This window comes from Anas acuta, chromosome 5 (genome assembly GCF_963932015.1).
Source record: "Anas acuta chromosome 5, bAnaAcu1.1, whole genome shotgun sequence".
NCBI classification, from domain to species: domain Eukaryota; kingdom Metazoa; phylum Chordata; class Aves; order Anseriformes; family Anatidae; genus Anas; species Anas acuta.
In genome coordinates, this window is record NC_088983.1 from 33,159,752 (window position 1) to 33,187,669 (window position 27,918).

Genomic DNA, 27,918 nt, shown 5'->3' on the forward strand with positions numbered 1-27,918 from the left:
ATGTTCTGACTTGAGAGAAATACTTTTTACTAGACATTTTTGAATTATATTACTGTTATTTTCATCTTTTCTAAAGTGGCTTAATTGAATCTAAATGATGAAATACATTTTGAAGCACTTCATTTAAAAGGGTCAAGCATGATTTAGCCATTACTACCTATAATTGCACTGACTTCTCTGTAAATTGTACATATTATTCATAGCAAGCTGTATAACGAAGACAGAATTTTATCACAAAGATCAGATAAAGAGCACTTTGTACTGCTATTAAAACACAGATGAAAAAGAAGCTGTCCAAAATAATCACAATGATGAAACAATATTACAAAGCCCTAAAGAAAACACATTTATTGATAAAGACTTGCTTTCAATCTGATTTTTTTTTTTTACTGTAGTTACTGAATGCTTTTTACACCTATCAAACTTGCTACACCACCAACCTACAGTGTGATCTTAACTAAACTCTTACCTTGTCCATTGACCATCTTGTATATTTGGAATGTAAAATCATTTTAACAGAGAATTTCTCTGACAGAAGCATAAAAAATATCACGTATAATGGTGTCCTATGCCTGCAGGAAACTCTAAAAGTTATTATATTAATGACAGATAGGTGATAAACACTAGGAGGCACAGAAAATGCAGATTTAGAGAGATGCCTCTAACATCACCTGCACTATTCCTTTAATTAATAAGGGAGATAAAAGATAAAAAGTTGTCCTCACCTGGCTAAATGTCCCTGATTCATGAGGTTTGCCATTTCTGCTGGAGAGACATCAATAAACCGGAGGAAAGAAAAACAGCTTTCTTCATTGATGCCTATGTCACAAAAATACTAGAGTTAGGCCAAGACATTACACAGAAACTCATAATTGAAAGTAATGAGTATATTTCAATAGTAGTAAATTCTATGCAACATACACATTTTCTACAATAAGAAAAATCTAGCAAATAAACAGGAGAGCCTAACTTAACCTAGATCTTTTAGAAATACCGAAAATTTCATCCTAATTGCTGTTCCCCTGACTCTAAGTTCCAGTTTATTTTCCAGTAAGGGCAACAGAAGGATATTTACAAAGACAGACAGACATATTCTATGCCAGAAATGCATGCAACAACTAAGCACATTTACTTGACCTACAAGAAATCAACAGACAGTTGTATGTTTGCTAATGCCATCACATATCTCCTAGACAGCTGATACGAACATCGGGACAGCCTGGTAAACATGTTCCTTTTCACTGAGCCAGTGAGTCAAACGTGTGGGAAGGAGATGTAGGAACTTGTAAGGCATCATGAGTGAGTGTGGGTATAAGAATGGATCAGATATGGTGAAGATGATGGAAACACTGCAGTGAAGCAGGGAAATGTTCCACTGTTAATCAAAAAAGCTTTTCAGGCCCATCTATGTGTCCTGTATTCCCAATACAATTCATACCTTTTTATGTTTAATTTCTACACAAAAATTGTATCTCCAAAATTATTCTCCATTTCCTTTTATGTTATGCCAAAGAAGGTACTCAGGAAAAAGTCTATTATGAATACCAAAACAAACGTAGACCAGAATAATCACCAAAACATGCTAAAGTTAGTTATAGACAAGTGCAGACTCCTGTTGTTTTTGCATCTGTCTCTTCTTACTTGAAAACATGTTTGCACAGTTGAATAGATCCATGCTAAGAGACTTCAGCATAGCAATGCAGCCATTATCTCTTTTGCTTTTTTCTCGTCAAATTTTCCCCATTAAAGCAGCTGAGCAATCTAGTTCACTCTTAGCAGAAAAAAAAAAATCTATAACGATGGATTATATTTATCAATAAAAGCTATTTATGTGTTTTTCTGCTCATCAGGTCCCAGATCATTTACATTCTCCTACTTTTTAATTGAAAGAAATCGGCAGTGTAACATACAATAGATTGTACTAAAATTAATCCAAGATTTCTCTGAATCTCTGAAAAACTCACACTTGACTAAAGAGGCAGCATTATTCCCTTAAAGTAAGGTAAAACAAGACAAGAGGAAATACAACAAGAAATTGAAGTAGGGTTAAGCAGTGACTGAAGTTGTCTGTAGAATGTTCTTTCACCTGCTTCCATCCTCTCCTTACTGAGGAAATGAAACATACACGCGAACTTCCCTTCAAGTACAAAGGCTAACAGAATTCTAACAAATTCTAATCTGATTATCTCAGAGGACAGACTGATCTGGCCTTTCAGCTCTCCCCTAGAATAACACGTATTACACCACACATACGAGTGTTTAACCCAGCTTACTTCTCAGGACTATAAACCTACCCTTCCTATGGAAGAGAGACTGCTGGATGTGGTCTGGTGCAAATGGCGAAAGTAAAACCCGTAACCACCTGAAAACGAAAGCAACAAAACAAACAAAAACACTCAGAAGGTGTTAATACATACAACATTGAATCACATAGACAGCAAAAAAATGCAGAGTAACCAGTAATTCAGTTCTTTATGATAAGTATTCCAGCACTCTGGATGTTTGGAATTGCCTGGCATCATCAGTTCACGTGCACTAATGTTAATCTGATGCTCAGAAACACCATTGCTTTGGGATTGCATTTTATGCTGTAGAATAGTTAGTCTCACCTTCAGACATGACTTTCGCATCTCTGCCCTGAGCATTTCTCATAATTTAATGAAAACAGCATTTATCAGGAACTGCCAGAGTCAGAGAAAACAGCAACCTTCACTCGGGCAGCTTCTACTCATTCAAGGTAAGCATTAAAAGCTGTCAACACACAAGTAGATGCTCGCAACATATCATGTCACAGCGGGCAGATACTGATAGCTTCCTTAAACATGAAAAATCACTGAAGGGAAACCAGTGCTTTTCTAGAATTCTATTAAAGGTAGTTCTATTACACATCATCAGCACCAACTATAAATTCCTTTTCCTTACTTTCTTATTCAATCAAAGGGACGTTTGATGCTCAGGATTCCACTAAGAAGGATCATCAGATATCTGAGGTTTAACAGTTGAATACACGAAAGAAAAACAGGAATGCATTGCTTGGCTAACACCATTCAAGTACCTCAGGTAAGGAAGTTAATCAGTGCTTACAAAGCTAAAATAAACCTAAATAATACTACAAAATATATTAAGCTGGAGAGGAAGTGGAGTTGGCTTGCCTGTCCCGTGAGTGGTTGAAGACCCTGATCTGTCCATGACGGTAGATGAACTTTGAAATCTGGTATGGCTTTAGGGAGATGTGAAATGGAGACCAAGTTTCCTGTCGCTCAAACAGCTCTGGGTGATTGCATACCTATAAGAAAATTAAAACATTAGGAAGGGATGAATTTAGTCTGATGTAGCATTTACATCACAAATCAACTATGACTATTGATCACGTTAATATTGGCTAGAATTTCACAGCTGTTTTAGTATATTTGTTCAAATTGAATACTGAATTATATCTTTTCCTATTTGATTCACAGCTTCCACCTCTTTTTCCCAAGTGGATGACTTCAACAACCGATCTGGAATCAAAAGTTAGCAGATGCATGCAGAATTTGGCAGAAGCTCTTCTATCCCATCATCACACTGCACTGTATGCAAATCTGCATGCATATGCCATGGTTTTTTTTTGGTTTGTTTTCTAGAAGCCCTATTTTAGTGCTGAGCTAATGAGTGAATATCCTTTTTAATTATTACTTAAAATAGCCTTACCTTCCTGAACTGCATGACTAGATTCATGAGACTACTAGTGGTGTTCTGCGCTTGCTGAGTAGTGCCCATTGAGGACTGCAAGAGGTCATCAATAGAGATCTTATTTTTCAGAGCTTGATACAACAGCTTCTGTCGACTTGTCTGCTGGCAGTACATAAGAATTTCAATCTGCAAAATAGTAATGAAGTTTTAGCTTTTTCTCTCTCTGAAATGGAACATGACCACATCAGTACAAACAAAGCAGGGAAAATGCATATTAAGGAAAACTTAACTTTCTCAAAAAAAAAAAAATAAAATATATATATATATATATATATATATATATCTACAGGCAGTTGTGTTTGTATCTGTATTTCAGGATCCATCCTGGGAAGCACTTATGCAACAACTGTGTTTTGGAAGCCTTAGGTAATCAGATAGGAGACAGACCTTTACAAATACATGAACACCGCTAAGTCAACAGTCTTAAGAACCTCTGAAAACATCAAATCTGCAGATGAACAGCTTAAATTATGTCCAATTCTGCTATTCCACTGTTAAAACACTACCTATTTGGAGTCATCCTGAACAGATGTCAGGAAACTATGATAAAGACAACTAATACATCACATAATAACAATGTCTGTGGGAAGAGTTCCAGTTCTGAAACTAACAAGTACATCAGAACAAAGCTGATGTCTCTCTGCCAGTAGTCCCAAAACCAGGGCACAAGTTACCCACAAGCCCATTCAGCATCACTAACATCCACAAAAAATTAAGACACTAAGAGAGAATATGATATTGCCAATACGCATATCTTGCTCAGTACAAGCAAGCAGAAACAATCTTAAATCCATGCCCAATCTTTCATAAGGGCCTGCCAATCACATCTGTATCAATCTCCTTTACTTCCATTACTGATGATACTGTCAGTATAACCCAGCTTAAAGACTTTTTATTTGCAACTGTGAACAAAATATTTTCCCTAGAAAAACAAACAAACAAAACAAACAAACGAACAAAAAAAAACACCACTAATTAATTAAGGGGTTCTTAAGTGACATTCACATCTCACATCTAATGAGATTGCTGGAATGTGATGCCACAAATGTAAGGTCTGTGAAAAGTCTACAACCAAATTTCAGGTATGGAGAGTGACAAATGGGCCTATAAAAACTTGGTAACAGAGCTATGAAAATAAAGTTGAAATACTCTAAAGATAAATGCTTTTTCTCACCTTATCTGAAAGTTCATTTTCCACATCCTTCTTGATTCTTCTCAGCATGAAAGGTTTCAGGATCATGTGCAAGCGGGATAGCTGGTCTGGAACATAGTGAAACAGGAACAATTACTTCTCTGAAGAAGAAACTGTATTTTGTTCTACTACAAATGAAGCCTATTACTGCTCACCTATTTCCCCTCATATGAGTTCTTACAGCACAGAGTTTTGGGTATTTAAGAACTCTTAAAACCTTTACTTCTGCGGCAAGTTTCAACTGTGCTGGGTTCTATCTACTCCAATTACAAATCACCTATTTTATCTAGCTAGATTTTTCAATATAATTATCCCCTGGAATTTACTGCAAATCCTTTCCTTTTTTTTTTTCAGCAAATGATTTTTAAACTTGTATCCTTTAGTTCAAAAGGTGTTTAGTGCTTTCTACCATAACTTTTAGAGCTTGTAACATACTTGCAAGGCTTGTTAGATAATGTGCTCTATAGAAACTTACAAACATTTAAAATATTTGTTCTCTTGTGTTGGGAGGGAGGAGTATTAGAGACAAGTATCAAGTCAAAACCTTCACCACATTCTTCTATTCATTACACATGATGCGTTACAGTCAGAAACAAAAATTTCAACATGAACTATGGACATCAATCCACAGTGTTCCAATCCAATTCATGTACCATCTGCTTTATAAGGCATTCCTCATTCACAAAATGAGAGAAAGTTTACGCACTGGTAGTTGGGAAAGGCCACAGATTTTTCATATACAAACTACTGTAATCCCACACTGCACTCACTCTCATCAATGGCGGATTTGTTCTCTGCATGGCTCTCTATGTCCTTAGAAAACCACTCATTGAACTCTTCATGGGAATCAAACAAAGTTGGCATGATAAAATGCAACAGGGCCCACAGCTAGAAAGGAAAAAATAATATATCAGCAAAAGTCATCCAACTGTGGACAAGGTAACTGGGGATCCCAATCTCTTGCAGCTCTTTCTGAGTGCAAGAGAGTCACTTTAGCAGATCACAAGACATGGCAAACTCTCACCTCTGCCATATTCTCTCCCCTGCCAGATATATCAACACCATCAGAAAGCAGTGAGAAATATAAGGCAATGATTTCAGCCAACAGAAGAAAAAGCTACTAGAATTAAATTTTATCCTGTAATCTAGGCATTACTAACCATCAGCTATCTTGAGTTTTACTGTTATTTGAATGCCAGGCATGCTTCCAAATTTTCCCCTCCCAAAGTTGATTCAATTTTTTTTTTTTTTTTTTGCCAGTGGTGAGATACAAACATGATCCCACAACCATACAAATGCTTCTCAACTCTTCACAGATATTTAGGATATACTCCCATGATAAAGAAAAGTCAGCTCTTGTGAGCTTCTGAATACCTCAGCCATTGTGTTCTGGATTGGGGTCCCAGTCAATAACAATCTATTTCGACACTGGAACTGTAGTAGGATCTTCCAGCGAACACTGATGAATAAAATTGAGAAAAAAAGGAAATAATTAGATTTTTTTTTCTATTTGTTTTTTAAGAATATGAATGCAAGAAATTTTAAGACAACTGCTTCTAGTAACCTTCCCACATGTTTTTTTGGAGGTGACTGGGTAAAACTACCAAAGCTACCACCCAGTCTTTCAAAAGGCAACTACAGGAGGAAATAGCCTTATACAAAATAGAAAGAAATGTGCATCATTTATTTTATTTAAGTATGTCTTTAACTCACTTTTAATACAAATGCTTGGATACTAATAAAATCACAGTCTTGTCATCAGAATAATTAACTTTCCAAAAGAAACGGTTATTACCAATTCAAATTGTGTATTTTTCACACTTTACAACACTAAGTCCATAGGTGACTGTAGAAGGAGTGTTGAGCTGTACTTTACAATCTTAGGGGGCAATTTCCAAAGAATGCTGAAGAGGCAGACTTCAGTCTGAACAAGTCTGCATACAAAGCAGTCCTCAACTAACATAAATAGAGATTTGATGTGAATAGTGGCAACTTGGGGAAATGTTAAGAAAAAGCAATGAGAGAAGTAAAGATGCACAAATCTATTACTCAGAAATAAAGAGAAAACTTTCTGGCACAGAGCATTGCGACTAAGATTGGGATTTATTGCAGATGAAAGTATTCACTAAGTTCTGACCTTCACTAGTGTCTGGAAATGCCACTGAAGAAGGAATCAAAATACCACATTTAATGGAATAAGATGAAGTAAAACACATTAAAGACTACAGATTGTTCACAAGGCAGAATTATATGAGTAGCCAGGAAAGAAAGTAAATAGTATTTAACACCTTTTTGTTTCATTGTCCTGTACTCTATGCACATTTCTGCTCCATAATTACCTTTTAAAATGTTTTATATATTTGGAAGAGGAAAATCGAGGATAATTTCACTGTCACCCACCATTGGAGTTACACAAATACTTAACTAGGTTAAATACTTGACGTCTCATGTACGTCAATTTTAAATTCTGACAGTTTTTGTAATCTTTATGTTATCTTGATATTCCTTTGAAAGGTTCATAGAGAGGAAAGATTATTTCCAGCTCATTTATTACCTGGAGCTACTCTTGAGTGCTTGTGCTTCATCCAGTACCATATATTGCCACTTCACTCGCTGGAAATACTTCACATCCTGTACAACCAGTTGGTAACTGGTAATCACCACGTGGAAAGGAGCATCCTGAGTGTACAATGTCTTCTATAACCACAAAATAAGAAACAAATGTCCACATAATGTAAATACATTGTGAAGAGTTCACCTGCATATACTGCAATTTCAGATTTCTGTTGCATAATATTTTCTCATTATCATTGCATTTTTCCCCATATGACTTTAAGAAATTACAACAACATTTTTCAACTGGTACATCTGGACTTCAGCCCATTAGTTCCTGAATAATTTCAGATGCTTCTTAACATGTCAGACAAGACCCAGGCACTGAACCCTATAAAATGCTGTTTACCCATGCTAAATCAGGAACAATCTGACCGGCCTGCAGGGATGCTAGAGTTGGACACTGAGTTAGATTATTCAAATAGTATAAAGAGTTCTTGACACTGGAACTGCCTGCTTCATTTGCAGGGACCTATTTTCTTCAACCAACTTCATATGACCTTAAATTGCCCTACACTATACTGTTCTCCAATACAAGAGAAGCTGTCTACCTTGTTATTCTAACAAAGATGTCACTACATAGATGAAGATACAAAACTCTATTATCCACACATTGTTTAGCTTAGTAGGTTGTAGTAATAGTTTCTGTTTCACTTTACACAAGTAAAAAAATTGGTCCAAGCATGTGGGCATGCCAGTATTACCTGACTCCAGAACTTCCTGATCACCTTTCTGTCATGGGGATTTCCCCAGTAAGGTAGCACCTATAAAAGTAAAAAAAATAAACATGTTATTTTCAAATAAAGACATACTTGCTCTAGAATTTTATACTATGCATCCTACAAAATATAAGGACAGGTATTATTTTTTTTTTTTTCCAAAACAACCAAAAGGAAATGTTCTTAACATGCAGGAAAAAAAAATACTTAAAACAAAACAAAACTTAAAGCAAATATATCAAGCAGCTTATGCCTAATATAGAGATATAAAGAAGATTCTCAGTTTGATATAAAAATGCCCAGAAGAACGTTACAACTTCAAACCTGATTTTTCTAAAAATGAAAACTTATACATAGTTTATGGAAGAAAGAGGTCTGCTTCAGTTAACCCTACACAACTAGTAGGCTTGCTCTCCTGTTTAACATTTCCTGTTCTTCTCTAATCACACTGATCCTGTCAGTTTTGTTCTTCAAAACTGTCCCCAGACTCTACGATCAAAGTTAATATATTTGGTCTAACGCAAGAAGAATTTGCTCATCAATTTATTACTCAGAATTTTACAGGTCCTATCGCTAGGAACAGATTTTTGCCGTGAACTGAAACCAGGCCGAGTCACTAGTTAATCATACTATACTGCCATCTTCTGTCTGATGAACAGACTACATTCAAGTAAGAGCAAAAGTAGGGAATGGTGGTTTCTGATGCTGCGAAACATCTCCATCCTTCAACAGACAAGCTCTGAATTACTACACACAATGTGCCTTTAAGTGAATATTCTTCCAACGTTTCCAAAATAAAGATGCTAGTAAAAAAAATCATCAAATTAATCAACAAGTGATTTGCCTTTTACTTTACATATTCTGCTATGGACCTGAAGAAATTAATTCACTGTGATTTACTTTAAGTGTAACTGACTACACACCTGATTACACTGTATGATTAGAAAGCAGAACAAAACTGGTTCAACAAATTGTTACTTGCTTATAAGTTTTATCAATCACAAGTTTAGAGAACTTTTAAAAACATGAACCATTCCAGGGATAAGGTAAGCAAAATCATGCAATAAATCAGCAGAACAGCTATACAATAACAGAAGCAAAGAAAAACATTCTTCTTATATTAAAAAAGTTCTCTATTTACAAGCATCCTGGCTGCATTTTTTAAATGTTTTCTGTATTTCACTTCCAAGGAGAAAGCATAAAAGTTGCTCACCTATACTAGTTGGAGGAAATGACAGAGAGTAAGTAGGTAGAATGGCCAACTGCTCTAATGTCTTCCACTCCAGGCTTTAAACTGGGGTCCCTACTGTTTTGGGCTATGCAAATACATGAATAATTCATTTTTATTTTGATTTTTAAAGTCACTCCTCACTAATTAAATATTTGTTATTTCTTCATCTCTTTCTTTGAAGTCTGAGTGATCCCAATTTATGCCAAAATATAAGCCACTCAAATCATCCATTATTGTACAACATTCTGCACAAATTCTCCTCGGGCAGATACCTTGAAGTATACACCACCATAACCAACAGTATAGTCTTATAAGTGACCTGCACAGCAAGCTATTTCATAAGAGGTAAATCCTATAACACTCCAGACCAAGAAATCAAATATTACTTACAGCAATACTTCCAAGTCTTTTCCTCAACCTCATTAAGTAGCCAATACATTCAAACAATTAGCCTGGGTGTTACTTGTATACTGTCTACTTACAATCATAACTACATGTTTTTTATTGTTTTTATATATTCTTTGTAAGAATTAAAACTGGATTAAATTAAAACCTCTTTAGATCAAAGGTTGCCATGCCAACAACTCAAGCATTTGAACTCTAATCCCTTCTTTGCAGATATAACTGCAAGCCTTTGTCCATCTTGAAATCTAAAATCTTGTCACTGTTTCAGTAATATATATTCCTTTTAAATCTTCCTTTACAGCACTCAAGTGTTTTCCACTAAGAAATAGGTAAGCAGCTTGTTTTTCAGTAACTGACTGTTCCTGACTTTCTACATTACTGATTTATCACATTCACAGCATAACTGGAGACCTTGACTTATTCCTTTGTTATCTTCTTGATCTTACCCATTTGTGTCCCTCTACTTTCTTTTTTCTTCATTGCTAGCTCCATTTCTATGGTTCTTCTACTTTTCTTTAATAATAACTGCATTTTCTCTCCTGATCTGTTTACAGAGTTCTAGTTTTGTTTACATACAATCTTTATCTTACTCAGACTGATATAGAGGACTGAAAATACTGCTCTAGACCTAAAGAGAGTACATTAGACTGAAACATTTTTGGGTCTGCTGCCAGGCCCACATACTATAGAACTGAACATCTACTCCCTACCTCACTTCAATTCCTCACTGAGACCGTGTCTTCAAGCTGTTGCAAAATGCAAGAAATCAATGAACAAAGAAAACAATCCAAGAAATAACATTTTCAAGCCCTAGATAATTTAATGCTCCAGAAAGACAAGATGATGGAAAAATTCAGAATCGGCCCCAATACAGAGTTTCAAATTTCAAGATGAGGCACCCATATGTGGGAAAAAAAAAAAACAAAAAAAAACGGGGGGGGGGGGGGCGGTTGCTTTTGAGATAACAAAGAAATTTCTTGCACATGCTTATTACCTTGAATTTAGGAACAAATCTGGCAAATTCCTGGTGCCAGTTGTTAAGAGTAGAGGCAGGTGAAATTATTAAAAAAGGTCCCCAGATGTTCTCTCTCTGCAATAGACACATAAAAAAAAATCACAGATTAATTAAAAGCCATATGCAGGCTTCCAAAAATCTCAAGTTGCAGTGCACCAGGAAAACAAGCCTAACTACCTTTTGTCCTTTCCATACATATGAGCTCAAGAGCTTTTGACTCTGCACTCCCTTCCAGTATCATGGCTGATAGTACCATTAAACTGGTATCAAAAGGAATATAAACAAATACAGATAGCGGTCATTTATTTGGCCACAACTTCAGCTACTTCTACTCTCAGTACCATTAGCCTGTAACCCCAATTTAAGGCAAGTGGCTGGATGCCAATCAAGACTTTTTTTTTTTTTTAAATCGACCTACATGTCGATTTCTCTGTATTTCTGCATAAACAAGCAAGCTCGCATTGCTTTTTCTATTTTGTTTGTCTGTCCTGGAACAGAAGAAACAGTATGTTTCCTAAAAAAAATAAAATCCAGCAAAGTATGGAAATGCATGCTAATTGCCATGAAGTTCAGAATTTGTGCTTCATTTTTACAAGTCTATGATTTGTAAAGCTCAGTGAACCATTAAGTGTGCAACTTGTTCTGCCATCACGCTTTCACAATCAGTGCATATGAAAAGGTATTACTCTGTGAACAAAGGAAAATTCTCTCTATATATGCACACAGATATATTTAGCTACATATACGCACAGCCTTGAAAAGGCACAGCTTTAAAACAAAAGGAAAGGTCATAGCTAAAACGTTTTTTAAGACACTCAAGCTTTGAATCTTGAATTTATCTTTGAATCTTTGAATCTAGAATTCATTCCAAATGTGAAAAGTATGCATCTTCTATCAAGTATACTGAACCAGGAAAAAGCTGTAATCCACTTACCTCAGCCAGATGTGCAAGGAGAGCAATACTTTGCACTGTTTTACCCAGACCCATTTCATCCGCCAGGATTCCATTGATGCCCTGTGAAAGATCCATAAATTAACACCTTACTACTTTTTTTGATCCATAAAAGATTTGGAAAATGCTTCCCACTGAATTTATGATAAGCAGCCCTACTATGACAACTCTAAAACACCCTATCCCCTTTTAGGTCTTCTACTGAGAGATAATTCATCTCAACCACAGTTTCACTCATTTCTAGGTCTGATATTTTTTCCCTTAGCTCATCTGCATTTCGTGATCATATTGTGAACTGGATATATACACAAGTGTAACACGTTGCCTGCAGTTTACAAGCTGCCCAAAGCATGAAATTGTATATAACATGGAGCAGCAGAAGTCTCCTCTGTGTATAACCTAAGTAATAAGCATTTGTATAAATGTCCACATAAAGAATCTCAAAATTAATGTCCCATTCAAGGTTGTTACTTCCTAAATAATTCAGGAATACTGGTAAGTGGTTTACATAACATTTTCTTTTCTTCTGAAGACATTACAAATAAAGTATGTGGTCTATTTTTAAAAACTGTTTTTTTTTTTTAACCAAGTTACATAAATTCTTCTAGAATTTTTAAAAATTTGCAAGAGGTACTAACATACCTGCTCATATAGGTTGGCCAGCCAATTCATGCCTTTCAGTTGGTAACCTTTCAGTTTCCCATTGAAAATTGTAGGCTGTGGAATATCTTCCCCTGCACGGATAGATGGATTTGCTAAACTGTAGCTCTCTCCAAAGCCAGTACCAGACTTGTTAGCAGCCCGTAAAGCAGCTGCCCGACTTTCCTTTGCATCTTCATCAAATGATCTGGTCTAAACAGGAAGAGGAAAATATGCATAAGATGATGGACATATTAACTTAACAAGAAATTGTACAGTAAAGAGCGTTACACTTCACATTAAGACAAAGGGTATCTTAAAACAAGATGAACCTGCTCCCATATCCCAAACCTCTCTCTCTTGTTTTTCTACCTGTTTAAGCACAGAAAGGAGCAACAGAACCAAGTTTAGATCTGGTACCCGAGATCTAAACTTTATCTACTTGACTTGGCTGCTATTAAAGATCCTGGTTTTGGGGCCTCTACCTATTACTCTGCTTTCTGTTTTACTTCATGGATCCAAAAAACACATACCCGGGCCTGATGAATCTGGTAAGCATCCTCAGCATTCTTCAGAGCTTGTGCCTTGTAATAGTTACTATCTGAAAACAACATCTTCACGTTAGAGCTCTGCAGAATTAACCACCCAAATTAAAAAAAAAATAAATCACAGAATCACAGAACTGTAGGGGTTGGAAGGGACCTCGAAAGATCATGGGGTCCAACCCCCTTGCCATATCACATAAATTACAGTAATTACAGGAGAATTTTGTGCTTGAAATGGTAAATTTACATAAGAATACACATAGTACAGTAAATTTCAAGAGTGCAAAAGAAGGATTGTGGATGAATTGCTTACCATAATCTTCCTGGGTGATGTTGACCACTACTCCTCCACCAATATCAATTTGCCTTTGGGTAGAGCTGTCTTCCAGTTTGCGTAGGATTTCTTCCTGTATTCCATCATGTCCAATATCTCGTTTACGACTCATAAAATGGGCATATAATTCAGTTTGTGTGATCAGGAAGTTAAGTTTTCGCTGCTGCCTCTTAGCCTAAAAAAAGAGCATTTCCAAAAAAAAAAAAAAAAAAAAAGATGAAGGTGGTAAAAACAGAACAAAATATAGTTCAAGAAAAAAAAAGTTTTAATCTAATAAAATATCAACAATTAATCTATGTTGTATTATACATCACTTTGATATCAAAATTATATAATATTAGTTGAAAACAGAAACACCACTAACCACCAACACCTATATTAAAATATAAAGTTGCTGTAAATGAAATGTTCTTTTAAATTCAGCAAACATGGCAAAGAATACCATAATCTCCTGAAAGAAAGTTTGAAAGTTTTGCTTTGTTTTGTTTTTTAAGTTTTATGCACACTGGAAAACATTTACAAAACTAAACAGCAGCAGAGGTCTACAGTAGATGAACCACGAAACTAAAAAAACCCTCAAGACAATCACAGCAGATAACTCCAGCATTCTGTTTTTTAATAGTACAGAGAACTGTGAAAGAACACGTGAAATGCATACTGCTGAGATATTATCATTGTCCAGGGTTCAGCAAGATGTTGCAGAAACTGTTCATTCTTAGGTTCTAGCTTAAAAATGATACAGTAAAATTTGTCCATTAATTTACACCAGTTAAAACCATCACAAAGTATCTACAAATTTTCAAGAATTGAGAGAAGCACTATACATAAAAACATGATCTAATGGCTTAAGCATTAAACTAACCATAAGGTATTTTGAAGATTCAACCTCAGCTCATCACTGCACATGTAAGGAAACAACTGTAACTCCACCAGAGAGCTTTGGCAAGGAAGTTTTTTTTTCTTAAATTATAACCTTACCACTCTTTAAAAGAGTCCATGAATCAGTCACTTGGCCAACCCAGAAGTGATCACATAAAAATTCTCAACTCTGTATGCCCCAACAGTTCTGCTAACAATTTCTGCAAGTACCATACAGAAGGCACGTACAAATTATGATGTGTTTACAGTAGGGGGGGAAAAAAAGTGAATAAAAAGATGGTTTGCCTTCTGGATTCATAATGATGAGCAAAACATCACAAAAGGCTGGCACTTAGTAACACTGAGTTATGTATGTGTCAGTGAGACACATGCTGTTTGTCTAATTCCTTCCTCTACTTCACTCATTTATAAAGAATTTAAGTAGTTCAAAGGCTTCTTACCACCTCTGGCTAATGTCAGAAGAATTATGTAAAGAATTTTAAGATAGCAGAAGAAATAGATGGAACACCACTGAAACTGAGTAAATATCTGAATTTGGTGGCCCAGATTTAGAAACTCAAATCATTTAATCACTTCTGTGTCTCCTCAGGAGATTAATTATCAGCAATTTGTGGTTTTGCTGTACCTCTCTCATCTCCTCATCCAGCTTGCGTTGCTCCAGAGCCTCTTTCTCAGCTCTTTTTCGATGTTCTTTTTCTACTTTTTCATACTTTTTCCAGTAGAGAAGCATCTCCTTGGTAAGACGACGTGCCCGTGGCAGAGTTTCCTTACAGTTTTTCTGGGCCTGAAGAGCAGCTCGACGTACCTCCCTCATGCACTGATGGGCAAGCTAGGGAGAAATAAGGTTTGGATACATAAGAAAAATGGGCAGACTTAGAGAAAGACAGCAACATAAAACATCAAATTTAATTACAACTAAGTCTTATCTTTCAAAAGAGAAAAACTACAATACTTTGCTCAGCAGTAATGTTTTTGAAATGGTGTGAGAGAACATGAATTTCCAAAAACTTCCTTAGATGCATACAAACGTGGAGACAGCTGCAGTATGACATGATACTTAAAGGACTGATCTGGTGGATAGGTCCTTGAAAGGAACTCAGGAGACCTGCAATTCTGACTCCTCTATTCCATTTTTCTGTGGTACCCGCTCTTTCTTGCTGTTTTAATAAGGCTGCTCCAATGGCAATATTGGCAGTACACAATTGCGTTCACATGCTAATACACTGAAAAGTGGGGGAGTAACCTACAATTTTCTCACCATCTCATAAAGAAGCATAATACAATGTCATTTTTCATTCTAGTACACATAAATTAATGTCACTGTCATAATGGCCAAAATTGCTGGGTTTGATGTTTGTGACAGTTGTTTCTTCTCACCACTAAAATTTGCACATCAACAATTCCATCACACAGATATCAAATGATCAAACAAAATGAAAACAAAGCAGAAAGAGTGCAATTACAAAACCTTTAAGTCTGCTGCATCACTCACTCGTATAATATGCAATTTGTGATACCTACAAACACAATAATCACAGACTATTTGCTCAGACATCAAAAAGAAATTCAGTCTCTGGTAAGGATGCCCACAGAAGAACCTACCTACAGTGAAGGAGGTCCTGTTTTCTGCATCCCTTGCATAGAAAGTGCTCCCTTTCTTAATAATGCATATATGGAATGTAAATGTCCTACATCATCTTACATCTGATGATTCTCAGCCATATACTTGATTACTTTTTCATTAGCCATATAAATCAATCAGGCACTTGAACATAACACTTGAAAAATGCTCAGGAAAGTATTACTAAATGTTCCTACAATAAAGCCTCCTAGGTAGAAACAATGACACTTCTCAGAGAACACTCTGATGAGGAGATAAATTTCTTTGGCAATCATTTAAGCAGATTTTTTTTTTTCTATTTTTAAACTTATATAGGAGTTGAGATTATGAACACATTTAATACTTCCAAGAGCCCTTTTGATTTAAACAATGCTTAAAACAACAAATTTTAACTAGTGGATGGGCAGTTCAAAAGCCAACAAAGCATACCAAAGTCTTCAGTTTATTGTATCAAAGATAAGTTAATTACAAATTAATAACCTAAATGTTATGAAAACCAAAAATACTTAAGAAATGTATGTTGCTTGTTTCTTCTATTGCTTATTAAACACACCAAAATAACAGATCTACAATTGAAAAGTTGTATACAAATTACTTATATACAGTTCTTTCTCTTATACTGTCCCGCCAGTATAGTCAGTACTGTAAGAAACAAAGAAGTTACAGCTTGCTTATTACATTCAATACAAGAATCATATAGAGCTGAACACTTACCTTTTTGCTGTTGGTTAGGAAGAGGTTGCGTGCTGAGGCTTTTTGTTTGTATGCCTATAAAAGAACACCAGCCTAAAATTACTTAAAGGGTAATAGCTTCAGAGTATTTTAAAATATCACTATCCATTCTTTAGCTGTTACACCTGTCAACTCTTTATTGTATAACTGCATACATGTTCTGTAACTATTTTTCATTTTGATGGAAACACCTTTCATCCTTCACAGTCAAAGGCACATAAATGTACTCCAACTCCTAAAGGAAGCATGTAAACACCTCCATTTTCAGGAAGATTTCTTTAATTATTAGTTTTGCAATATAGGGCTCTCCTACTCCACTGTCAGCACTTAAAAGATGTTTCCACTGTTTCCCAAAGATCTTAAGAGTTAATGTAGATCCCATGTTGTTCACATCACCAAAATCAGACTTCTGAAAATACAAGGTCTGGCACACTGCAGCTATCCTCTGCCTGGTGTACAAGTCCATAAAGGATGATACAGCCATCAGTCATACTCAACTTGCTAGAAATTCAAAGTCTGTTAACTGTGTACTCCAAAAAGCAGGCTTTAAGATCCACTGATGACATCTCAGAGAACTAGTGATAGAGAACTGAGCTATCACAAATGTGCCTAAAGCTTCTCCTGTAAATGACAAAGTTTTCCCTAGGCTGTCTCTGAAGTAAGTTTCAAAAAATGCACAAGCTGTAATGATTGAAAGTGCCTCTCCTGAACTTAGCACAAGACCAAGATACTGGTTTGCATTCCATAGCTATCCTGCTGATTAGTGGGAGTACTTGCTCAAGTTTGCTGTTCACAGAAAAGGGTTGGATAGCCAAATGAAATTTGGCTAAAGCACTGCATGATCCACTCAGACATCATTGGTGATAAGAAATTAGAACTACAGCTTGCTTATAGATAACAGCATATCAGTGTGGCCATTGATGACCACCAGAAAATCAGCTCTCACTTTACTCTGGTTTTCCAAGTGTCACCTCTCCACTGAATTAATTTCCTATCTTCTTATCCTTTCTTGTTATCATCACTAATGCAGTGCCACTAGCCAAGCTCACCTTTGGCAACTCTTTTTTAACAATGCTAAGCCAAACTTTCCGTCGACGAGCATTAAGTTGTTCAATAGTCAAATGCTTTTTCTTGGACCCAGGTGGTGGTGTATCATGAGAAAACTTGGCAAAAACTTTGGTCTGGTGATGGTGGCGTCGTGGTGACTCCTCTGAAGAGAGATCTTCATCCCGTCTCCTCTTTTTCTTTACTTTTTTCAACTTGCCTGCATGAAAATAATGATCATGAAAATCTTTTTCTTTTTCCCCCTTTTTCGGGACCTTCCACATTTAGTCAGACATCTGTCCTAAATAAGCTATCCTAGCCGATTTTCACATGGAACCAACAAAAAGCCAAACTTACCTATGCTTGCCAATTCTAGTACCATCCACTTACTTCCTTGTTTTGAAACTAACTCCTATAACATGTTTCCCTGCATGGAAACATACCCTAGGAGCTGGTATAGTGCTTCTTGTTCTGTGGTAAAAATTTATTTAAGACATGTAAAAGTAACACATCTAAAGGTAACAAAATCAGCATTGGATAGGATAAGTTTCAAACCAAACTTGTCATTAGCTGAAAGAGACTGGCACGTTATCTCTTACTGCAGATACAGCTTTCAAAGGGAACTACCAGACACTATTATCAGATATTAAAAATGCTCTTTGAGAGCATGCAAAACCATGGATGCTACAAGATTAGGGAAGAAAAAAAAAATCAACATTAAAGGAACTTGCAGATAGACAGGAAGGAAGAAGGCAAGTCCAAAATAATCTCCTTAAAACAAACAAACAACAACAACAAAAAAAAAACAGCTCAAACTAAAGTACTTGCACTAGAGAGAATCTACGTTACACTGACAGTTCACAGTCTTTTCTTCCTTCCTCCTTACAGATCAACAGATGCAGCCAGCACAAACAAGAAAGGAAACTGTCATTCCCACCATACATGCATCTGAGAAAGTCCAGCTGAGAGGTTACAGAAGTAGTTCTATTTTAACTCATTTTGGACATCAATTCTGAGTTCCCTCTAATTTCCCCAAACAATCTCACTTCCTATTATTTCCATGTCACTAGAATTACTCATTCATGAATAACTGCATCGGGTACTGCATAGCTGATACTTTTTTCAATAAACTATCACGTTTTCAAAAAAAATGAACAAATGGACATTGATACATAACAATATTTATGATTTTTGAAACTCTGCCAAGCACCATTGGGAACCATGAAGTATTTATTACATGACAATTTCATTCTAGATCCAGAGGTCCACAAAGAAGATCTAAAACCATGAACTTTCTATTTATACTACTCTTTTTTACCCTAACTCTAGAGGCCAGAAGATAAAGCTCAGTATTTTCTGATGATTTCTCCTTGATACAACTGTCTACTAGCTTTCCATCCAAAACTCAAAGGTTTTGAGCATTTATGTTTATTCAAAACAAATAATAAAGGAAAGGAGTTTAAATCACAGCAACCATTTAAAAAACACAAGGTTAGTGACTTTACCTTTTAATTTTTTCTCCTCTTTAAACTTCTTCTTCTTGGGCCCTAGCAGGTGGCGCTGCTGCTCATAGTAAGGGTCATGTGTAGACAGCAATCCTGCACTGTAGTACTGATATTGCTGCAACTGAAGTGGATGTAAATGAGCACACTCATGGAAATCAGATATAGCAGATAACAGAGATAGGAGATAAACAAGTTCACATTTTGATTGTAAATAAGAGATCAGTAAACATGCATCTCCATATTTAGTGTTGTTATCAAGGATTGAGGTATCCAAAGTGAACCCACTTTGTGTACAGAGGTAGCTCCAACGTTCTACGTAGGCAACCAAACCCACCCAGTTAAATAAGAAGGGAAGAACGGGCAGTGAAGCTTACACTTGCAAAACATACTGCTCTATACAGGTGCTGCCCAGCAAGGCAGCACGTTATGGGCAGCGGCCCAATCAAGGACTTCCTCTTTGTTTTGCTTGCATTCCCAAATCACATACATGTCCTACTTGATCATGCCAAAGGATAACAAAGAATGGATTTAGATAAAAGGCATTTAAAGGTTTTCCACAGTATATTCAAAGCAATATTTAACTAAAATATTAAGAATTATATAGAAGTTACATATAAACATGAAAATTATGACCTATCTGAAAACTGGATGTATAAATGTTTGTGTCATTACATAGTATTTCAAGAGAAGCCAACACAATCTGGGTTTAAAAGTTAATAAGAAAGCAAAGGAAAGAAGTGGACACAAGCAAAGACTTGGGTGGGAAAACTGTTTCTCCACTCCTCTGGAGAAATTTCAAAGCAATGACAAATTTTCGTTTCATACACATCTTGTGCTAGCAGAGTAGGATGACTTCTTTCATCTGAGACCCACTTTCTGGCACAATTCAAAACAGCAATTATTTTTTTTGCCAAAGCTCTTACAATTCAAAGAAATACATTATTGAATCAAAATAGTCAAAACTTGGCACAACATCGAAAAACACAGAAATGGAGCAGTTCTTATAGGGAAGAGGAAAAAAAGAACACAAGAAAAAAAATCTAAAACAGAAAGGAAAGACAAAAAATGAAGTCAAGTAAAACCCAAAAGAATTACACAAAACAGTAAAGAACTCTTTTTCAGGAAGGTAAACATCACGTTATTACTTGCTGCCTCAATGATGATGCAAACATACTGCTTTAGGCTTAATTTTAGACTTGAAACCCATGGCATCTCAGTTTTGGTATGTATTATCCAAATCTAGCACTCTACATTTGCTCTAATGACCACAACAGAGTGTTGCAGAAGCTGTATGTACACATGTACCTATACAATCTACATAAGTTATCAAGAGGTTCTCAGCATAAGGGATCAACAGCTTTTCAATCTGTACATAATTAATTAAATAACCCTTGTCTGAAACTGATATTAGATTGTTCTAGTTTATCAAACACTAGGGTATTTTCTAAACCACAGAATGTTACCATTTTTTCAGAAAAAGGTAAAAGCAATTAAAATAATGCAACTGAAAGAGAAAATAAAAATCAAGAAAATACAAAAGGTCTGGATTTTTACCTCTTTGTCTTTGCTATATTTACTTTGATGTAGTTTCTTATATTTATGTAATCGCAGCATATTGTGAAGCTCCTCCCTTGAAAGAGAAAACTCTTCTTCATCCTCTCCATCCTCATCACTTGGTGAATCTGTGTCACTGGAGTCATCGCTCAGAAGGATACTCTAAAAAGAATAAACGAAGACTAATTTAACAATCACAAGTCCCTGTACTGAATTGTTTATTTATGCAGAATGCTCTTAAGCCTTTATCTAATAAAGAGCTGGCAGACCTAGCCCAGCCACAATACTCAGCCTTTACGAAGTGTTTTACATCTGAAATGCCTCCAATGGAAAATCATTTTCTGACATACAATACTGTTTAATAGCTAATCAAACGCGTGTTTTCTGATTTTCAGGGAGGTAGTTTTCTGAAAGTTTAATGAAAATTAAGATATTTCAAAACTCAGTGCAGATGCTCCTGATCGTGGAAGATTCTTTCCAGTAGTGAGAAAAATCAGCATATAAGCAGGGGTATTTTATGCTGCATGGTTATAGGTGCTTTGCTACCGCATTTGTAAAGCCTGTCCTGCTACACATATTCCTGCTATTCTACCACCTGCACCAGGTTTGGCTCTCAACTGACCTCTAGGCAAGCTGTTTTTGCTAACTACAGAAGGCTGCAGTACAATGAAAAGGCAAAGATGGCATAATGCCACCTTTCTACTCTCTCTTTCCTTCCTCATCTGGACCTTGTACTGAGTACGTCTTAGGAAACAAACTTTCAGCTCAGTCCCAAATGTCCATTTAATGTACTTCGTAATAGCTCACTGTAATTTGTATAGTGCACTACAATTACTTCATGCTACTGAATGTATATTCTCTGAAATTTAACTTCAATGCTGCTGCTACCAAAACTGAAACGTCTACTGTCCATTTCATTACCTGATGGAAATGAAAGCCTTAAATCTACAGAGACTATAATTCTATTTTGTTCTACTCAAGATCTTAACAGTTCTTATTATCAACCATCACATTTTCTTCTTTCCCCATGTTTCTCAGATGAGAAGTCTCTGTAGAATGTCTTTTTTTTTTTAAACTTTGGTCTGTGTTTTTTTTTTATGTAGAAAGGAAAAAAAAAACACATTCGTTTCTTCTTAGCAAGGGACCTTAGTCTAACTCCAATTACATAAAAAGATAGTGCAGCAAACAGACCAATATAGTACAAGAGTAAAGAGTTCCTTTGAAGGCCTCTTTTCAGCAAGATATCAAATATTAATACACTTCTGTATCACCTTAGGCTTATTCTTCAACATGATATTTTGCATCAATTAAAACTGTGTCTGATCATTTAGGGCAGCTCTTAAACACATTTATCTAGCTTTCTGAGCTCTTGATAGCACATGTAAAGTAAAATTAAATGGACTACTGAGATGAGAACAAATAAGCTTACTGTAAACTTACTGTATTTGCCAATTTCATGTGAGGTAATGCTCTGACCTGCACTCAACTTTTTTTCCGCTATCTACTTTCTTACACGTTTGGATCTCCATGATCTACACTAAATGACAAGACAGAATCCCTCATTTACCACTGTCAACATTAACTGGGACCCTCCTCATATTTCCTAAGACCTGCATTTCTTTGCAATATTCTTACCTTCAGCCACTTTCTGCTTTTCTTCAGCTTAGAAAAGTTATACAAGCTCCCTTTTTCAGACTTTGGTTCTGTTTAGAGAAAAAAAGATAACAAATTTCCTAAGAAATAATGCTTTTTCCAGCTTAACACAAAGTAAGCAGAGATTCAATTTAGTGGATGACTACCTGGCTGCAATACTCCATTCAGGGAATGTGTGTTCAGCATCCCAGAATTTCCTACTCCAGAAGATTCCCCAAGCAAAGAGTTTGGAGGCTCTTCTTTAACTTGCATCAGGGAATCCCCAGCTTGAGGCAGCAAAGGATTGTCATCCAATCCATCCTCACTTTCATCACTGCAAGAAGAAACATAATACGGTGACAACGAAGGGAAAATATACAAAATAGGAGGCACATACGCAACTTTCCTTGCATGCAGCCATTTGCCTGCAAGCCTGTGAACTGAGTCAGCCTCAGCTTTAAGTCCACACGTTAGAAATAGGACTGTTAATAATTTCCTTCTCAGCACCAGTTAATGATCAGACCAGTCTGGCTACGCTATCAACCCACACCCCCAGTCTCTAACTAGATTATTTAATTTGAAAAGCATGAACTAACCAAGAAGCTAAGTGTTGAGTCAAACCAAAGCACAACACTGTCATTCTCAGCACTACCTTACATGTGAAAGACATAAGGCATTTTTTTCCCCTCTGTTCCTCGTGTGGATCTTATTACATGCCTATAATACACCTGTTATCTATTACTCACACACTTTACAGTTCGGTAAGCCTGCAGTTCCAAAACACTGATGAAATTAAATGTAAGTTGTTTTGGGACAGAAGTGTACCTCTGATGACTCACTTCTCAGTGGTACAACCTACTGTCGTATAAATGCTGCATCCGAGAACACAGTCTGCATTTTGCTTAAGGCTACGTGCCAGTTCCCTGAAAAATCAACTTAATGCTTGCTCATCCTATTTTTTGCTGGCAAAGAAAGTTTTGGCCACTCAACTATGAAAGAGCTTTAAAACATCTTGCCAAGTTGAACCTGGGCTGAAAATATGCTGATTATCAATGTGAAGTAAAAAGTATAGTGCAAAATCTTTACAGGGAATGAGTTTATAATGAGCAAATCACTAATAAAACTCCTACTGCAGTGTTGCCTGGGAACAATATTATAAAAATGCTTGTCTGTCCTTGGTAATCCTAATGAGAAGGTTTTGGTACCTGGATATACTCCTGTTAAAGATGGCAGACGTCTGTCGTAAAAACTGATCCAATTGCAGAGCTTTCTCCAGATATTGCAGATAGAGGGGTTTTGCCAGCTCTGAGCAGCTGCCATCCTCCCTGGCGCCCAGCTCCGAGGCCATAGAACAAACTTCTCCTCATGCACAGATGCCTCGGAACACACAGCTGTCAAGAGGAAACAACAATCATCATCATCACCATCACCACCACCTCCAACAAGGAAGAACTAGGTGAGTAGGCAAACACATGCTACACCAAATGCCAATATTTAACACGTACCCAAAGAAGTGTGGGGCAAAAAGCTGAGGTTGCGGTTAATAGGTATATTCACCAAACAAGCAGAAATTCAGACTAAACTCTCCACCACAAAATTATGAGTTTATGGATGCTATTTGATAAGAATGAGCACCGCGCTGACCTAGCATGATAATTCAGATGCCTTAGCAAATGAGGACAAAGAAATGGAAGGTAAAATGAATCCAGTCCTTGAACATCTAAAGCAAACTTTCTTCACCGTTAAATATATTTAACTCTTACAAAAAGGCAGACATGTACCATGAAAGTCAAATGAGTGCAATTAAATTATTTAGTTGAATTATATATGTATATAAAGCTGTTTTCCTCCAGAAAGGAAATACTAAAAATACTTTTCTTATGTTTTGTTGTTTTTTGTTTTAAATCGTTCAGTTTACAGCTGCAGTCTACAGAATACTTGTAAGACGTTTCCCTTACTTAGAGGCAACACTAGCCTTACAGCCCTCAGAATACAGCTGCTACCTGTTGCGCAAGCTACAATGCTTGACCAGAAAACCTGCCCCTCTGAACTGTTATCTTCATTAAAGAAAAAGGAATACATAGTCAGCAATGTATTACAACCCTTTTCCATTTACAAATTTAGACTCTACTCCAGCTTTGTTTTTTCAACTAATAAAAATAGCCTTCCTGCCTTTTTTTCACTTGTTCCCAGGACTTTGGATTCTCAGACACCCCTCCCCCGCCCCCCCCAAAAAAAATACCCCACAGTATTTGCATCGTATGTACTTTAAAACCAAAGCTATCGTTTTATTGTTCTGTCAACTGTGGTTTTACTTTTGTTTATTGCACAAGATGTCATATCAATCGTTACAGTAATAAGTCCATCAACTGGAATTGTAGTTTTCTTTGATTAGGAAAGATGTCGTGAGTGATACAGTAACAGCAAGATAATTTTAACTGATCTCCAAACTCAGAGTTGTAACTGCAAATGAAAATGCTGTCAATGCCATAAATATGGTATTTACTAACAAATAAGTGCCTTTAACTAAAGCTTCTGCACATGTTGGATGACAAAAATATAAATAGCTTTCGAAAGACTTGGATTAAATGTTCTTCTAAGATTCTTCTGGTTTATATTAGTTCTTAGAGATGCTACAAATCTGAAGTAAACTTCACATTATTTTACTGCACAGGATTTCCTATCTGTTCATTTATTGAATTGTTACTGATTTTTTTTAAGCTTATCCAAGTGAAAACATGAATTGAGCATCTCCTCTTCAAATTGTTCTCTCCATGTACACAGTCCAAAAATCAGCATCTAAAATTTTCCAAGTCCGTTAACCCCCCCAAAAACAATATACAAAGCAGATTCAAAACTTCCAATATTACAAAAGAACTGCAATTACCACCTTGAGACTATTAGCAGTGGTTGAACAAGAGCAAATTTTATTATTTCTTAATAAACACCCAGCCATGATTTAATGTCTTTACTCACACAGAATAAACAGCAGCATGCCAGGAGCTGTTAGACAGGATAACAGCCCTCAGTTAAAAATGACTTCTAGACTCAGGCTATCTAGGTTCAATTTTCTATATGCTAGATCTTCTTACACCTGACAGAAATAGAATAGATGACCTCTGTCACAAAATATGTTTCAAGCAGAGGTTAACAGAAGGAAGAAAGAACCCAAAAGCCTTCCATAAAAAAAAAAAGGATTAAGATTTGTGTTTTCCAAGAAACTATCACCTATGTGTGTCACATTTTTTTAACAACTGTCTGAAAATAAAACCAACCCAACCACCCACAAGCAAGCACTACCTTACATCAAAGACTGTCTTCTAAGAGACAGGGTATAGCCATGAAGAAAATAAAGAGGTTAGAAAATTAGAGGAAACGTGAAATTTGTGCTTCTGGTGGAAGAAATCATTGTGGGAGGGGACGGAAAAGGACATCAAAAAGGAAGACTTTTCTTTCCCATTAGTAACACTGATTTGTATCATATGAGCAGCTCAACAAAAAATTATATATAGTAAGGAGCAAGATTCAACACCTAGTATCATACCAGAAAAAAACACGGTGATCCCTTTACAGATGTTTTGAAAAGGAGCAATAAAACAAGAACTAGCACGAGTTATGTTAACGCTGTATTATCCCAGTTTCCCAACCAACACACCACGCACAACCACTGCTCAGAAGCACAGAGCATCCGGCACCTCTCGGCTCTTTGTAGAAGAATCCTTTCCCCAAAGTCAGCACCTGGTAGCACTGCAGGAAAGCAACCTGCCTCCTGTCACCTAGAAGAGGGCAATAAGCACCCATGCCTTCAAATGAATTCATCACTTCTGAGGACAACGACAGACTGAACACGCTCTTCTTCACCCCAATGAGACTTAGCCTAAAAAAAACTGTAAGAGCTTAACAGCAAAATGAAGGGAAAATAATGAGAGAGATTTGAGGTGAAGCCCTTAACTGCCAGACAGCAGGTGGGTTGGAGACATGGCAAAGGTACCATTTACCTGATCTAAAAGGAGCAGCTGGGTGCTCCTCCAGCTTCCCAGGGACCCAGGGCTCGGAGCTGCCACCAGGCCGCGTCCCCGACCTGCCGCGGGGCTCCTCAGGCTCCGGAGATGGCCCAGCCGAACACAGCTTCCTTATCTGCATGGCACTAAGGGCCCCAAGAAAAGGGGATGCCATCAAATGTGTTCACTAACCAGAAAACTCTGAGATTTCCTCAGGAGCAGCTCACTCCTACTGCATGAGCTTCGTAGGTAAACGTGAAAGCAAGTGGTAACACCCCGTCTGCAGCGACCACGGTCATTCATTCCCTATCCTAACAAGCTAAACTCCCCCGTTGTGTGCTAGAGACATGCCAGGTACCTGTCTTGTCTGCACTTTTACCAGATACCTGTGTTCTGAAACGTTATTTCCCAGTCCTGGAAGCCTTATGTTTCCATACTCCAAGTCCTCCTCGTGCTGACAGCGTAAAAGGGCTCTTCGTTTCACCCCAGAGGACAAGCTTTTGCTTGTCTTCCTATTTTCCTTGTCCCGAGAGGCTCCTGTACACACAAAGTTAATTACTCTTGTCTTCAGAACAGTTACTGGTTGGTATCCCGCCTTCTGAATAATCAAATAATCACAGGCAAGCCTAACAATATTCTTAAATATATTAAAAATGCCCAAAACAAATTCAGTGTTATAGAGGCATCTTAAATACAGGATGGTTTGGTCTTTTATTTATTTATACACTAACAGCCACTCAGGGCTTCTCTGCTGATCAAAGTAGTAACCTGGGATGCTAACAGATCCATCTTTATTCTCTGTTCTTTTTGTTCCCATTCTAGGTTTTAAGAAACAAAGATTTCCAAAGGCGAAACCTGCTTGTATACCAATTTGAGAGAAGGGGGGAACAACCAAAAGGGATGTACTCAACAGCCCTACCCACTGCAGTAGGGAACAGTGGGCAGGAAACTGCACCGAGACACTGTTTCACTGGATTTGTATGGTGAGGACATGCTTTCCTTGCCATCTTGGTAACAAAGCTACCCTTTTGCTTCCTCAGTTTAAGGAAATTTTTCATTACTGGTGGCAACATTTAGGTAAATACTGTGTTACAGGTGGTAAAATGACTGGATGCTGCAGGGCAATCCTTCTGCCATCACACCTTTCTTACCCATGTACTCCCACTTGATAAGAAGTTTCTGTATCAAATTCAGTAGTTATTTGTTTTCTCTCTTCTCCCTTCATCTCCCCCAGAGCAGTAACAGCCTAGAAAATGTGCACTTGGAACCAAATAGCTGCTGCACTGGCTGGCTTTGCACTTTGAATCCTTCAGCGTTCTTACCTAATCAGAAGTTCACACTGAAACTATTTAATTGCATCACGTGGCCCTTTGAATTATTAAAGGCACAAGTCAAACGCCACCACAAGGTTCTGAGTTCAGCTACCAAATCCATAAAAATAACCTTCAAAATGATTATGTTTTTTCAAAGAGCTAAGTTCACTTTTAAGACACCCTCCTTGTCCTTCTTTAAATCGCATTGCTCAATTCCATGTTAATGCAGGTGTGGGGTTTATTCATTTACTTTGCTTTTC

The 27,918-nt window shown here is 36.8% G+C and overlaps 1 protein-coding gene across 1 annotated transcript in view; it reads right to left on the reverse strand.

The window, feature by feature from the left end:
* Positions 1-27,918, reverse strand: part of INO80 (INO80 complex ATPase subunit) — a 66,635-nt gene that overhangs the window by 34,909 nt on the left and 3,808 nt on the right. Inside the window, exons 2-23 of the mRNA XM_068683854.1 lie at positions 23,550-23,735; positions 22,512-22,678; positions 22,348-22,415; positions 20,713-20,874; positions 19,159-19,279; positions 17,659-17,873; positions 16,592-16,645; positions 14,882-15,085; positions 13,357-13,552; positions 13,032-13,099; positions 12,502-12,711; positions 11,842-11,922; positions 10,887-10,982; positions 8,242-8,301; positions 7,479-7,621; positions 6,299-6,383; positions 5,695-5,812; positions 4,907-4,992; positions 3,691-3,858; positions 3,153-3,286; positions 2,295-2,362; positions 726-819 (exon numbers count right to left, since the gene is read on the reverse strand). Of these exons, the coding sequence (XP_068539955.1) occupies positions 726-819; positions 2,295-2,362; positions 3,153-3,286; positions 3,691-3,858; positions 4,907-4,992; positions 5,695-5,812; positions 6,299-6,383; positions 7,479-7,621; positions 8,242-8,301; positions 10,887-10,982; positions 11,842-11,922; positions 12,502-12,711; positions 13,032-13,099; positions 13,357-13,552; positions 14,882-15,085; positions 16,592-16,645; positions 17,659-17,873; positions 19,159-19,279; positions 20,713-20,874; positions 22,348-22,415; positions 22,512-22,678; positions 23,550-23,692 (2,741 nt within the window). The 5' untranslated portion in view covers positions 23,693-23,735. The remainder of the gene's footprint in view (positions 1-725; positions 820-2,294; positions 2,363-3,152; positions 3,287-3,690; positions 3,859-4,906; positions 4,993-5,694; positions 5,813-6,298; positions 6,384-7,478; positions 7,622-8,241; positions 8,302-10,886; positions 10,983-11,841; positions 11,923-12,501; positions 12,712-13,031; positions 13,100-13,356; positions 13,553-14,881; positions 15,086-16,591; positions 16,646-17,658; positions 17,874-19,158; positions 19,280-20,712; positions 20,875-22,347; positions 22,416-22,511; positions 22,679-23,549; positions 23,736-27,918) is intronic.